General features: G+C 42.7%; 1 protein-coding gene across 4 annotated transcripts in view; it reads left to right on the top strand.

Moving 5' to 3' along the window:
* Positions 1 to 662: 662 nt before the first annotated feature.
* Positions 663 to 14,272, top strand: part of zdhhc1 (zDHHC palmitoyltransferase 1) — a 21,191-nt gene continuing 7,581 nt past the window's right edge. For all 4 annotated transcript variants that reach the window (XM_088083333.1, XM_088082945.1, XM_088082475.1 and 1 more), the window contains exons 1-8: positions 663 to 1,156; positions 3,206 to 3,435; positions 4,068 to 4,243; positions 11,019 to 11,120; positions 11,557 to 11,681; positions 12,804 to 12,959; positions 13,171 to 13,292; positions 13,479 to 13,567. In XM_088083333.1, coding sequence (XP_087939459.1) covers positions 3,217 to 3,435; positions 4,068 to 4,243; positions 11,019 to 11,120; positions 11,557 to 11,681; positions 12,804 to 12,959; positions 13,171 to 13,292; positions 13,479 to 13,567 — 989 coding nt within the window. In that variant the 5' untranslated portion in view covers positions 663 to 1,156; positions 3,206 to 3,216. The remainder of the gene's footprint in view (positions 1,157 to 3,205; positions 3,436 to 4,067; positions 4,244 to 11,018; positions 11,121 to 11,556; positions 11,682 to 12,803; positions 12,960 to 13,170; positions 13,293 to 13,478; positions 13,568 to 14,272) is intronic.

Raw genomic sequence — 14,272 nt, 5'->3', positions numbered from 1 at the left:
TAATGCATGAAGTGTTCATCTCACATGGTGTGTCAGAAATACGGAAATCCAAAAATAATTTCTGTTTTTACAGTTTTGGACTGTGATGTATGGTGTAATTTTGGTAATTTTTATTTTGGTGGGCCCACAGGTTTGGATAGCACATTTTCTGTGAAAATCACCAAAATTGTTGAAAGAAATTCAAAAAAGTCAAACATTTCCAGAGAAAAACAAAACAAAAAAAATGCCAAAAGCGTTTTATTTTTGATCACCAAAAACTGTAAATTAGGAAAAATAACTCAATTAAAAAAATTCACCAACATTTTTAACGAAAAAAAAAACCCAAAAGAGAAATTGTCAAAAAAGTTTTAAATGAAAAAGAAAATTGTCAAAAGCTTTTTTTTTAAATGACCAAAACATTCATGTAAAAGAAAATCGCCAAATAAATAAATAAATATAAACGTCACCAAAAATTATTAAAGAAAACTCAAAAAGATATTTAAGACAAGAACAAAACAACCAAACGCAGGCTGGTCTCAGGTCAGTTTATTTTACTCTACCTCCCCCTGCTGGACTCAGACTGACGTCACAGGCCGGTCTCAGGTCAGCTGTCAGTGGGCGGGGCTGGAGGCGGGATAAACTCACTGACCAATAAGATTAGAGCTGGAGCGTTACCATGGAAACGATGTACAGTTGAGGGCTGCGGTGAGAGGCAGCAGCTAACGGTGCTAACAGGCTAATGTTAGCTCGCAGTTTAACAACCGTTTAAATATTAAAACGGTTAAATATTTAACGTTTCTGCGCTCGGTAAACATCAGAGTTCAGGCCGGCGCTCGGTGCTGTCCTCGCGGTCACCGCCTCACCGTCCGTCGGTGTTAGCGTTTTAGCAGCGGCTAACGAGGCTAGCCGGTGGTGAGCTCAGCCCGCCGACCGGAGCTTCCGTGCAGATTAGCCGGATAACAAAGACTGAACTCCCGCAGAGGCGGCGGGGAGAGGCCGGTCAGCACTCAGCCTCCTGCCGGGCCCATCACGGGATGGATGTGAGCTAACGGCCGGACTGGGACGGTCTGACCCGGGTCTCCGGTCTTCCCGGGGACCGCACCGCTCCACGCCGCCGCTCAGGCCCCGACCCCGGGGGGAGATGATCCGCAGCGGAGCGGAGGGCCCGGTAACACAGGTGGGCTGCCCGGTACACCGACTCATCTCTGCTGCTTTAACCCGTGAAGATGATAAAATTATCAAAAAACATCTCATGTTTCCTTCAGGGGAAGATTTAATGATGTAATTTTTATCTTCGTTATGGATCATCTGCACATTTTTCTCCTGATTAATCGATCAACCTGTAAAATGTTTGATGATGATAATAATAATAATAATAATGATGATGATGATGATGATAATGATCGTCAGGGTCCATGCTGTAACTGAGGTACCGTAAGTTTAACCTGCAGATCATTTCCTCAGTTAGGGACTGTGGTTTATTTATGAGGAGGGGGATGGAAGGAGGAAATATGCCATTTTTCTTTAACAACCAGCAAACATTTTGGAGAAAAATGCATTTTTTCTAAAAAAAAAAAAAAAACCCAAAAAAAACAAAACAAAAAAAACCCCTAAAATCACTAAAATCTTTAACCCTTTGAAACCACGCAAAGCAAACTTGCTTGATTTCTTTAAAATGAACACATGGAAAGAAGGAAATGATCAACAAAAGAGGAAGTGCCACAAAAATTAGCAAGACATTAGTAAAAAGTACAAGAAAATTACTTGAAAATTAGGAAATAAATAAATAAAGGAAATGACTTGGAAGAAGTGTTTAAAAAGTTCTAACAATTCTGTTTTATAATTTTAAACATATTCTCATGTAATTATGATAATTTGCTATAAATGTAGTTTTTCTGTAGCTTTTTCTTTTTGTCTTAGTTTGTCAAAAATAAATTTCTAAATCTACTGATTTCTTGCAGTTTTTGGAACAATTCTTACCAAGTTGATCTTTGCCTTTTTTTCACATTTTTGAAGGGTTAAAGAAATGCATCATTTTTCTTAAAGAAAACATGTCAAAAACGTTGAAAATGACAATAAAAGGAAGAAAAAAATGGTCAAAACTTTCTGAAGAAAATCTTTTATCTCTTTGAACCATTTTTGCTGATTTTCCTGTCACTGAGGAATAATGTGTCAAAGCAAACACAATCTGTCTGCCCGCTCAGCTGCTAGAGTGTGCGCCCCACATGTCTGAGGCTGTGCGGCGGTGCACGTTTGAGTCCGGCTCGTTGCTGCGTGTCATTACCCGTTCTATTTTCCACCTTTCCTGTCCATCTTAACCCGTCCTATCAATAAATGGAAAAATGCCACAGAAATAATCTTTAAAAAAAAAAAGAAAACAGGGCTGTGAGTCTGCAGCTCTGTGTCGAGTTCATCACGTTTTATCTCACAGAAAATGAAGCTTTATTTACACCACTGCTGTCTGTGCCCAGCTACCCAAAAACAACCCGACACTCCCTGCAGTCGCCAAACAACCACAGTACATCTGTTTAACATGCCGCAGGTGTGTGTGTGTGTGTGTGTGTGTGTGTGTGTGTGTGACAGATGTCTGAGACCAACAATAAATCCACTACAGGGTGAAAAATAAAAGCTGTTGACACAGAGTTCCCACGGTCATGGAAAACCTGGAAAAGTTATGGAATTTCACAGTATTATTTTCCAGTCCTGAAAAAATATTGAATTAGTAAAAATCACTGAAAGTCATTGAGTTGTGTTGTGTGTGATGAAAGTGTTGCAGTAGTAGGATGACCTCCCACATGACATAAAAGCACATGTGTGTCCTGCAGCTGTCCGAGTGACGCAGCTCACTCGGACCAGAGAGGGTCTGTGTAACACTGACCAGCAGCTCTGCTGCTGCGTCATAATAATAATAATAATAATAATAATAATAATAACAACAAAAACAACTATAATAGTAATAACAATAAACTGAACTCTGGAGGTTTTCCTGAGAGCAGGTGATGTGAAAACTCTCTGAGCTTAAACTCTCCATGGTGACTGACTCAGAGTCAGTCACCATGGTAACTGAATCCGGTTTCTGTTTCTCGGCGGTCGCCGTGGTGAATGGAGGTATCGGGGCTCCGTCGATGATGGTTTTTTATCGAGGTCGTGCACGCGCCGAAATCAGAGTGAACGCGCTCAGAGCTGAACTGGTCCAGACCAACTCTGTCTTTCTCTGTGTGTTCAGGGTTAAGCAGGATGGACTTGTGCAACAGGAATCCGAACCGTACGGCGCCGGTGGGAGACGACGGTCCTCCCGGAGGCGACGTACCGCTCTGCTCTCGGACCAACGGCTGGAGCTGGCCCCCTCACCCCTTCCAGCTGCTGGCCTGGCTGCTCTACGTTTACTTCGCCGTCACCGGTTTCGGGGTGTTCGTCCCCCTGCTGCCCGCCCACTGGATCCCCGCCGGCTACATCGTATCCTTCAGACGGGTCTGCGACTGCACGCCGTTACACTGGCGAAGACAGTGACCTGCAGTCCCTACGAGTCTCTACAGGTCACAGCACAAAACTGTCGGGTGTCAACGTGTCCTCCAGTCAGCACAATCTGAGCCTGATGTGGGACTTATCTCTAAAGATTACATTTGAATATAATAACACTCTAATCTCGAAATTTAACCATAAATATTACGACTTTTATCTTTTAAATGTTGTCACTAAAAATTTTGAGCTATATCTCTCAATATGTAAAAGTTATGCACATTCTAGTGCATAACAGTGTTTCTAAATATCTCAAAATAAAATGGTGTTTATCACCAAATATTAGGACTTTATCTGGAAAAAAATCTCAGAATATTTCGACTTTTATCACAAAGCATTTTCTGATTGTTATGATTTCTGTTTTAAATGTAAATATTCTCTCTGCTCTGTAAACCATGAGTTTGTTTCAGAGCTGGATGTGTTCAGAGCTTCACCTCCTGAAATCTGCTATTATATTAAACCTGATTATTGATGATGTTTATTGGTTATTGATCAAGTGTGTGTGTGAACAGTGTGATTTTGGATCAGAGACGTGTGAAATCCAGTTTGTGTCTTGACCTGAACATCAGTGTACGGGCGTCATGTTCGTGTGTCACCTGTGCGTCCACGTCATGGCCGTGTCCATCGACCCCGCCGACTACAACGTCAGGACCAAGAGCGACAAAGGGCCCGTCCCCGTCTTCGACCGCTCCAAACACGCCCACGTCATCGAGAACTGCCACTGCTACCTCTGCCAGGTCGACGTGTGAGTATCACACACACACACACACACCAACTGTACACTGAGACACAGTAAGCTGTGTAATACATGAATACATGTACTCTGTTCATCAGGGATACTCCACCTGCTCTGCTCGGGGGCCACTTTTACAAAATGTCAGGAGGCCAGGGGCCAATCACAGCAGCCCCACACATGTTTCTGGGATTTCAGGATGTTTTTAACCCTCTGAGCCTGAGCTGGTTTTACCTGGTTTTGGTTTACCTGGACTTTTTGTGTGATAATGCACTAAAAACCTCAGTCCCTCAATGCACAATTAAGTTATATGCATGTTTTTTTTCCAGGACAACCTGAACTATCAGAATATTTAGGCTGCTGTGATGTCACCTGAATGTACAAATAGTTACGAGACCATAAAGAAAATAAAAAAATAAAAGAAAAAACAAGATGGAAATGGAATTGTACAGATCTTTAGGGATAAATCACCCAAAAGTATTATGTACAAGCTTTTTTGCTGTAGAAAATCTTTCTCATACGTGTTGGGGATCAGAAAATGAAAAAATTAACATTAAAACTATTACAGTTAAAAAATGGACACACTTTTCCAAAAAAAGTCCCCTCGCCATTATCTTTGCCATTGTGCAGAGCAGCTCCTCTCTGTGCTGCTGCAGAGGGCCACATCACAGTCCTGACGCTTCAGAGAGGGCCCCGGTCCTCCTGCCTGCTCTGCCTGCAGTCAACACAGGGTTAATATCTGTATGAGGCCCTGCTGCCTGTGACACTGTCTCCTGATTTACCTTCTCTCATTACTATTATTATTATTGTTATTAGTTGTTATTATCATCATCATCATTATCATTATCATCATTATCATCATTATCATCATTATTATCATTATCATATTATCATTACCATCATTATCATCATTATCATTATCATCATTATCATCATTATTATCATTATCATCATTATTATCATTATCATCATTATCATTATCATTATCATTATTATCATTATCATCATTATCATCATTATCATTATCATTATCATCATTATTATCATTATCATCATTATTATCATTATCATCATTATCATTATCATTATTATCATTATCATCATTATCATCATTATCATCATTATCATTATCATCATTATTATCATTATCATCATTATTATCATTATCATCATTATCATTATCATTATTATCATTATCATCATTATCATCATTATCATCATTATCATTATTATCATTATCATCATCATTATTATCATAATCATTATTATCATTATCATCATTATTATCATTATCATCATTATCATTATCATCATCATCATTATCATTATCATTATTATCATTATCATCATTATCATCATTATTATCATTATCATATTATCATTACCATCATTATCATCATTATCATTATCATTATCATTATCATCATTATTATCATTATCATCATTATCATCATTATCATTATTATCATTATCATTATCATCATTATCATCATTATCATTATCATTATTATCATTATCATCATTATCATTATTATCATCATCATTATCATCATTATTATCATTATCATCATTATCATTATTATCATTATCATCATTATCATCATTATCATTATCATTATCATCATTATTATCATTATCATCATTATCATTATCATCATTATCATCATTATCATTATCATTATTATCATTATCATCATTATCATTATTATCATCATCATCATTATTATCATTATCATCATTATCATTATTATCATTATCATCATTATCATCATTATCATTATCATTATTATCATTATCATCATTATCATTATTATCATCATCATCATCATTATTATCATTATCATCATTATCATTATCATTATTATCATTATCATCATTATCATTATTATCATCATCATTATTATCATCATCATTATTATCATTATTATCATTATCATTATTATCATTATCATTATCATTATTTTTATTATTATTATTATTGTTGTTGTTGTTGTTGTTGTTGTTGTTGTTGTTGTTGTTGTTGGGGCTACCAGCGTTTATTCTAATGCAGGAGATTTTACCAATAACACAGATCGATAGATTCAGGAGGATTCGACCAATCACAGTGCAGTTTGCTCCAGATGACGTATGCCTACGTACGCGGATACAAATCGTCGTATCGTCCTCTGATTGGTGGACAATAATAAACAAACCTCTGACCTCTCCAAAGGAACTATGGGAAACCAATATGGCGTTTAGCATCGATGCTAACGTACTTTTATCACCGAAATATGATTAAAATATGGACGAAAAACACCCGATATCGGATCTATTGAACAAGGTCCCTTAAAAACAGCTGAGCTGTCCTGATGCTGAGCTGCTGACGGCTGCGATGTCTCCGAGTTTCCCACTGAGTTTGGACATCTTACACAAGCGGAGCTCATTTTAGTCTCCGGGGACCGCCGGGCTCGCGTGTCTCCGATTTTTGGACGTTTGCAGGGTTTTAGGACATTTGTAGTATTTTAGGACATTTGTAGTGTATGAGGACATTTGTAGTATTTTAGGACATTTGTAGTATTTTAGGACATTTGCAGGGTTTTAGGACATTTGCAGTGTTTGAGGACATTTGCAGGGTTTTAGGACATTTGTAGTGTTTGAGGACATTTGTAGTGTTTGAGGACGTTTGCAGGGTTTTAGGACATTTGTAGTATTTGAGGACATTTGTAGTGTTTGAGGACATTTGCAGGGTTTTAGGACATTTGTAGTGTTTGAGGACATTTGCAGGGTTTTAGGACATTTGCAGTGTTTGAAGACATTTGTAGTGTTTGAGGACATTTGCAGTGTTTGGGGACATTTGTAGTGTTTGAGGACATTTGCAGGGTTTTAGGACATTTGCAGTGTTTGAGGACAGTTGCAGTGTTTGAGGACATTTGCAGGGTTTTAGGACATTTGCAGGGTTTTAGGACATTTGTAGTGTTTGAGGACATTTGTAGTGTTTGAGGACAGTTGCAGTGTTTGAGGACAGTTGCAGTGTTTGAGGACATTTGCAGGGTTTTAGGACATTTGTAGTGTTTGAGGACATTTGTAGTGTTTGAGGACAGTTGCAGTGTTTGAGGACAGTTGCAGTGTTTGAGGACAGTTGCAGTGTTTGAGGACATTTGCAGGGTTTTAGGACATCTGCAGGGTCTGAGCTCGGCCCTGTCGGGGGTGTGGGGGCTCCGCGTGGCTGCTGTTTTATGGACTCTGCCACCTTATGGACACTAAAAAGACAAAACTGCTCTCAGTGTCAATCACTTTATTTTAGTGTGAATCAGAAAGTAGTTGGGGCACCGGGGCCTATCAGGGGCCAGATTTGGCCCCGGGCTCCGCTCTGTCGGATCAGAGCAGAGCAGTGTGCTGCAGTGAGGAGCCGGTGATGTCGGAGGTACACATTTATGAGAAAAATGATATTTTAGGATTCTGTCTGTTTTTGGAATCACGCAGAGGTGAGATTCTCCTTTAAGCTCGGAGGGTTTTTTCTGAGTCACCTGCTCAGTCGGCTTCACCCTAAAGACAAGGGTGTCCCGAGGGGACGGGGCGTCTGAGCGACAGTTACAGAGCACCTGAGCCTCAGAGGTTCCTGCTCAGCGACCGTGGACCATAACGATCGCTCGGGCGCGCGTGCTGGAGCAGCCGAGTGCGTGTTGGACAGACGTCGTGTCCCAGCTGGAGGTGTCTCTGTGGAGGACACAGTGTGTGTTTGTTTGCACTGACAGGGGACAAACAGACGCTCCTGGATCCTGATGGTGCCGACAAACGTTTGTTTTTCGGGGCCGATGCAGACACGGATCTTTAGTAGTTAATGAGACTGATTCCTGATTTTTGGAGCCGATGTGCTTTTACAGTAACAATGATAATGTTTCGGTCAATATTTAGATTTTGGAAAATAACAAACTCCAACACAAAACTTTGTTTCAAGTCTTTCAGAAAATCTTTCATCAAAACTGAAACTTTCAACATCAAACACTGAAAAATCCCAGCTGCTTTTTTTATAAAGTCAAGTGAAAATTTCAGTGAAGAATTCGAACATTAGAACTGCTCCCCGAGGTCTTACAGCGTGCTGACGCCTTCTTTGCACTTTTTTATTAATTCATTTTATCAGCGATCATTCGAATGAAATACAGATACAGATAATCAGCAAAATGCCAAATAAAAGCCCCGATAATCCCACAGGACGAGACTCTGCAGAGAACCTGCTGACCTCCTCTTTGTGTCGTTAGAGAACCTGCTGACCTCCTCTTTGTGTCGTTAGAGAACCTGCTGACCTCCTCTTTGTGTCGTTAGAGGAGCTGCTGACCTCCTCTTTGTGTCGTTAGAGGAGCTGTGCTGTGTTGTAGAGTGTTGAGTGAGCTGTGACTGTGTGCACAGAGCAGAGAGTCGTCTGGTCATGCTTAACGTAGAGCAGCGGTCACTCTGCGTGTCACTGTGTGTGTCACTGTGTGTGTCACTGTGTGTGTCACTGTGTGTGTCACTGTGTGTCACTGTGTGTGTCACTGTGTGTCACTGTGTGTGTCACTGTGTGTGTCACTGTGTGTGTCACTGTGTGTGTCACTGTGTGTCACTGTGTGTGTCACTGTGTGTGTCACTGTGTGTGTCACTCTGTGTCACTGTGTGTGTCACTGTGTGTGTCACTGTGTGTCACTGTGTGTGTCACTGTGTGTCACTGTGTGTGTCACTCTGTGTCACTGTGTGTCACTGTGTGTGTCACTGTGTGTGTCACTCTGTGTCACTGTGTGTCACTGTGTGTGTCACTCTGTGTCACTGTGTGTGTCACTCTTTGTGTCACTGTGTGTGTCACTGTGTGTGTCACTCTGTGTCACTGTGTGTGTCACTGTGTGTGTCACTCTGTGTCACTGTGTGTGTCACTGTGTGTGTCACTCTGTGTCACTGTGTGTGTCACTCCGTGTGTCACTGTGTGTGTCACTGTGTGTCACTGTGTGTGTCACTGTGTGTCACTGTGTGTGTCACTGTGTGTGTCACTGTGTGTGTCACTCTGTGTGTCACTGTGTGTGTCTCTCTTTGTGTCACTGTGTGTCACTGTGTGTGTCACTGTGTGTGTCACTCTGTGTCACTGTGTGTGTCACTCTGTGTGTCTCTCTGTGTCACTGTGTGTGTCACTGTGTGTCTCTGTGTGTGTCACTGTGTGTGTCACTCTGTGTCACTGTGTGTGTCACTCCGTGTGTCACTCTGTGTCACTGTGTGTGTCGCTCTGTGTCACTGTGTGTGTCGCTCTGTGTCACTGTGTGTGTCACTCTGTGTCATTGTGTGTGTCACTGTGTGTCACTGTGTGTGTCACTCTGTGTCACTGTGTGTGTCACTCTGTGTCACTGTGTGTCTCTGTGTGTGTCACTGTGTGTGTCACTCTGTGTCACTGTGTCACTGTGTGTGTCACTCCGTGTGTCACTCTGTGTCACTGTGTGTGTCACTCTGTGTCACTCTGTGTCACTGTGTGTGTCACTGTGTGTGTCACTCTGTGTCACTGTGTGTGTCACTCTGTGTCACTGTGTGTGTCACTCTGTGTCACTCTGTGTCACTGTGTGTGTCACTCTGTGTCACTGTGTGTCACTCCGTGTGTCACTCTGTGTCACTGTGTCACTGTGTGTGTCACTCCGTGTGTCACTCTGTGTCACTCTGTGTCACTGTGTGTGTCACTCTGTGTCACTCTGTGTCACTGTGTGTGTCACTCTGTGTCATTGTGTGTGTCACTGTGTGTGTCACTGTGTGTGTCACTGTGTGTCACTCTGTGTCACTGTGTGTGTCACTCTGTGTCACTCTGTGTCACTCTGTGTGTCACTCTGTGTCACTCCGTGTGTCACTCTGTGTCACTGTGTGTGTCACTCTGTGTCACTCTGTGTCACTGTGTGTGTCACTCTGTGTCACTGTGTGTGTCACTGTGTGTGTCACTCTGTGTCTCACTGTGTGTGTCACTCCGTGTGTCACTGTGTGTGTCACTCCGTGTGTCACTCTGTGTCACTGTGTGTGTCACTCCGTGTGTCACTCTGTGTCACTGTGTGTGTCACTCTGTGTCACTCTGTGTCTCACTGTGTGTGTCACTCTGTGTCACTCTGTGTCTCACTATGTGTGTCACTCCGTGTGTCACTCTGTGTCACTCTGTGTCTCACTATGTGTGTCACTCCGTGTGTCACTCTGTGTCTCACTGTGTGTGTCACTCCGTGTGTCACTCTGTGTCATGCTACTGTGACCTGTCACAATCAGTGTCTAATCACTGGCGTATCCCACACTGTCAGCAGCTAAAATCTACTGATCTTGGAGTATATTGAAAATAATTCATTTTTGTGTTGTTGTTTTTTTCATGGAAAAATAAAGTGGCATCATGACAAAAACCTTTAAAGGGTTAAACAAATATGAAAATGAATGAATATTTGATATTAATGATTAGGACTGAAGCTGGTTAAAAGTAGAAAATCTTATTAATGTATGATATATTTCAAACCTTGATTCTGAAAAACTCAATTAGTGTGCAGGGTGATTTGAGTGTGTGATATTAAAGGGTTAAATTTAGTAACTATTTTTTTAGAATTAATCTTATTAATGTTCACGAGAGTAAAGATGAACACATGAATTCTTGGAAAACATTTATTCCTCTTTAATACTTTTCTTCATGTCAAACAAATAAGAACATTGTGTTTATGAATGATATCAGAGTGTGTGTGTGTGTGTGTGTGTGTGCGTGTGTGTGTGTGTGTGCGTGTGTGTGTGTGTGTGTGTGTGCGTGTGTGTGTGTGTGTGTGTGTGCTTGATGTTTCAGGGGTCCGAAGTCGAAGCACTGCAGCGCCTGTAACAAGTGTGTGTCTAACTTCGACCATCACTGCCGCTGGCTCAACAACTGTGTGGGCAGCAGGAACTACAAGTGAGTGTGACGCTGCTCGACTCTTCTGCCGTTAGATCGTCCTCGCCGTCAGTCCGCGGGTCAGACGGCGCTCTCCGAATCCTGCTGGCCGATCTCGCGTCGTCGGCCGATGAACGGAGCGGCGCTGCCCTCTGCAGGAGGAGACATGCTGCTATCACACACACAGACAGGGTCACGTGAGGTCTATATACACTGAACAAAAACAGAAACGCAGCACTTGTGTGTTTGCTCCCATTTTTCATGAGCTGAACTCAAAGACCTGAGACATTCAGAGACACAAAAGACACATTTCTCTCAAATACTGTTCACAGATCCGTCTAATTCTGTCAGTGAGCACTTCTCCTTTGCTCCTTTGTTCCTGCACAGTGTGTGTTCTCAGTAGTACTCTGTGTACTGTGTGTACTCAGTAGTAGTACTGTATATGTCTCCTCTGCAGGTTGTTCCTGCACAGCGTGGTTTCGGCTCTGTTGGGGGTCTGTCTAGTCCTGGTCGTGGCCTCATACGTCTTCATCGAGTTCTTTCTGGACCCGTCCAAACTCCGTACAGACAAACACTTCCTGGGTAAGATCTGACCTCTGACCTCTGGGGTTCAAACCCTAAACTCTGACTCAGAGGGAGATTGGTTGAGATTGAGATTCTCAGAGGAAGAGCGGGCGTTCGATCCCCGACTTCTCCCATCTACATGTTGAAGAGTACTGAACCCCAAAAACCTGGGCCACCACTGTGTGAACGGGTCAGTGTGTAAATGTGTGAGTGTGTGAACGGGTCAGCGGGTAAATGTGTGAACGGGTCAGCGTGTAAATTTGTGAGTGTGTGAATGGGTCAGTGGGTAAATGTGTGAACGGGTCAGCGTGTAAATTTGTGAGTGTGTGAATGGGTCAGTGGGTAAATGTGTGAACGGGTCAGCGTGTAAATGTGTGAACGGGTCAGTGTGTAAATGTGTGAATGTGTGAATGGGTCAGCGTGTAAATGTGTGAGTGTGTGAATGGGTCAGTGTGTAAATGTGTGAGTGTGTGAACGGGTCAGCGGGTAAATGTGTGAACAGGTCAGCGTGTAAACGTGTGAGTGTGTGAACGTGTGAACTGGTCAGTGTGTAAATGTGTGAGTGTGTGAACATGTGAACTGGTCAGTGTGTAAATGTGTGAGTGTGTGAACAGGTCAGCGGGTAAATGTGTGAACATGTGAATGTGTGTGTAAATGTGTGAACGGGTCAGTGTGTAAATGTGTGAGTGTGTGAACTGGTCATTGTGTAAATGTGTGAGTGTGTGAACGGGTCAGCGGGTAAATGTGTGAATGTGTGAACGGGTCAGTGTGTAAATGTCTGAGTGTGTGAACGGGTCAGCATGTAAATGTGTGAGTGTGTGAATGTGTGAACTGGTCAGCATGTAAATGTGTGTGTGTGAACGTGTGAACTGGTCAGCGTGTAAATGTGTGAACGTGTGAACACGCCCAGATGATGTGACAGGAAGTGGATTTGAAAAGGTCCTATTTTATATTTACTGTAAATAAAACAGTTGGAAGTTATTTTTAATAAAATTGTTGACACACGGAGGTTTGGAGTCATCAGCCTCACTCTGATCTAGACATGAAGCCATTAATATCAACAGTTTGATCATTTTATCTCTGTGTGTGTGTGTGTGTGTGTGTGTGTGTGTGTGTGTGTGTGTGTGTGTGTGCGTGCAGTGAGGAATGAGACAGGTGTGTGGTTCGTCTTCCTGCCCGTGGCCCCCCTCAGGTCAGCAGCAGCAGTGATTCCCGCTCTGGCTGCCGTCACCATCGCTCTTAGTCTGCTGTCCTCTGTGCTGCTCTGTCACCTGCTCTGCTTCCACATCTACCTGAGTGAGACTCACACACACACACACACACACACACACACGGTTTCAGTCTGGGACAGACCTGCAGCTCAAATAGCTCAGACTCTTAGGCGCAGAGTCACAGCGGACTGCAGGAATTGAACCTGTGGATCCACTAACACTTCTCCTCCTCATCTGTGTGTGTGTGTGTGTGTGTGTGTGTGTGTGTGTGTGTGTGTGTGTGTGTGTACGTACAGTGTGGAACAGACTCAGTACGTACGAGTACATTGTGCGTCAGCGTCACCGTCAGAGCAACAGAGACTCAAAGAAACCAGGACCAGTAAAGGAGACGACCACCCCGTCCATCCACCTCATCAAGGTACCTGTCCAACACACACCAACACACATACACACACACACACACTCAGAGACACAGGTGTTTTAAAGACAGCACTGTGTGTGTGTGTGAGTGTGTGTGTTTAGGTTCAGTCATTAATGAGGGACACAGGAGCTGTTTACTGTCTCAGAGTGAGACACTGCGTCTGTCCTCTGCTGTCCCCCTCAGGACGGAAACTATTCGGGGACTCTGGGTTACACCAACCCTCAGCTGGAGGTGGAGGAAGCTTCCACTGTGGCCGTGCGGGGGGAGCCAGAGTGAGTACTGCTCAAACCCACGGCCTGCTGTGATTGGCCGACTGAGCCGACACGTTTCATAACACAGAGAGGCTGCAGCCTCCACTGTCGCCATGGAGACAAACATGGAAACAAAGTGTGCAGGATGAAATTCTTTGGCTGAGACGCCAGGAAGCAAACCGAGTGTGTATTGTGTGTGTGTGTGTGTGTGTGTGTGTGTGTGTGTGTGTGTGTGTGTGTTTGAGCTGAGGGAAAAGGAGGAGGAGGAGCGGCTGACTGAAGGTCTTGAGAAATAAGTCTCCTCTGTGCTCGGCCGCTGTGACAAACTTTATTGATGGTGCAGCTCTGACAGAGCGATCGGAGTTCTGTTTGAGTCACGGAATTTGCAAAGCAATTTCCAGGCCAGGAAAAGTTTTAAAGAACTAAATATATCCTGAAAGTTTTGGAAAAGTCCTGCAATTTTGTTTCACAAACCTGTATAATAACACATGATGTGTTCAAGGACCATGGGAAATGTAAAAAATCCAGCGATAATTTCTGGTTTTCACAGTTTCCATCTGTGATAAATTGTGTCAATTTTGGTGATTTTTTTGTGAAAATCATTAAAGATTATTTAAGGAAAAAAAAGGTTGGAAAAATTTACTTGAAAAAGATTTTAAAGAAAAAACTAAAATGTGCCTTCCAAAACTGCAAAAAAAAAAACCAAAGACTAAAGATTGGCCGAAA

This window comes from Plectropomus leopardus, chromosome 1 (genome assembly GCF_026936395.1).
Source record: "Plectropomus leopardus strain MGB_pleo_1.0 chromosome 1, ASM2693639v1, whole genome shotgun sequence".
Lineage (NCBI taxonomy): Eukaryota > Metazoa > Chordata > Actinopteri > Perciformes > Serranidae > Plectropomus > Plectropomus leopardus.
The sequence above is the reverse complement of the archived record's forward strand: the minus strand, read 5'-3'. Positions and strand labels throughout refer to the sequence as shown.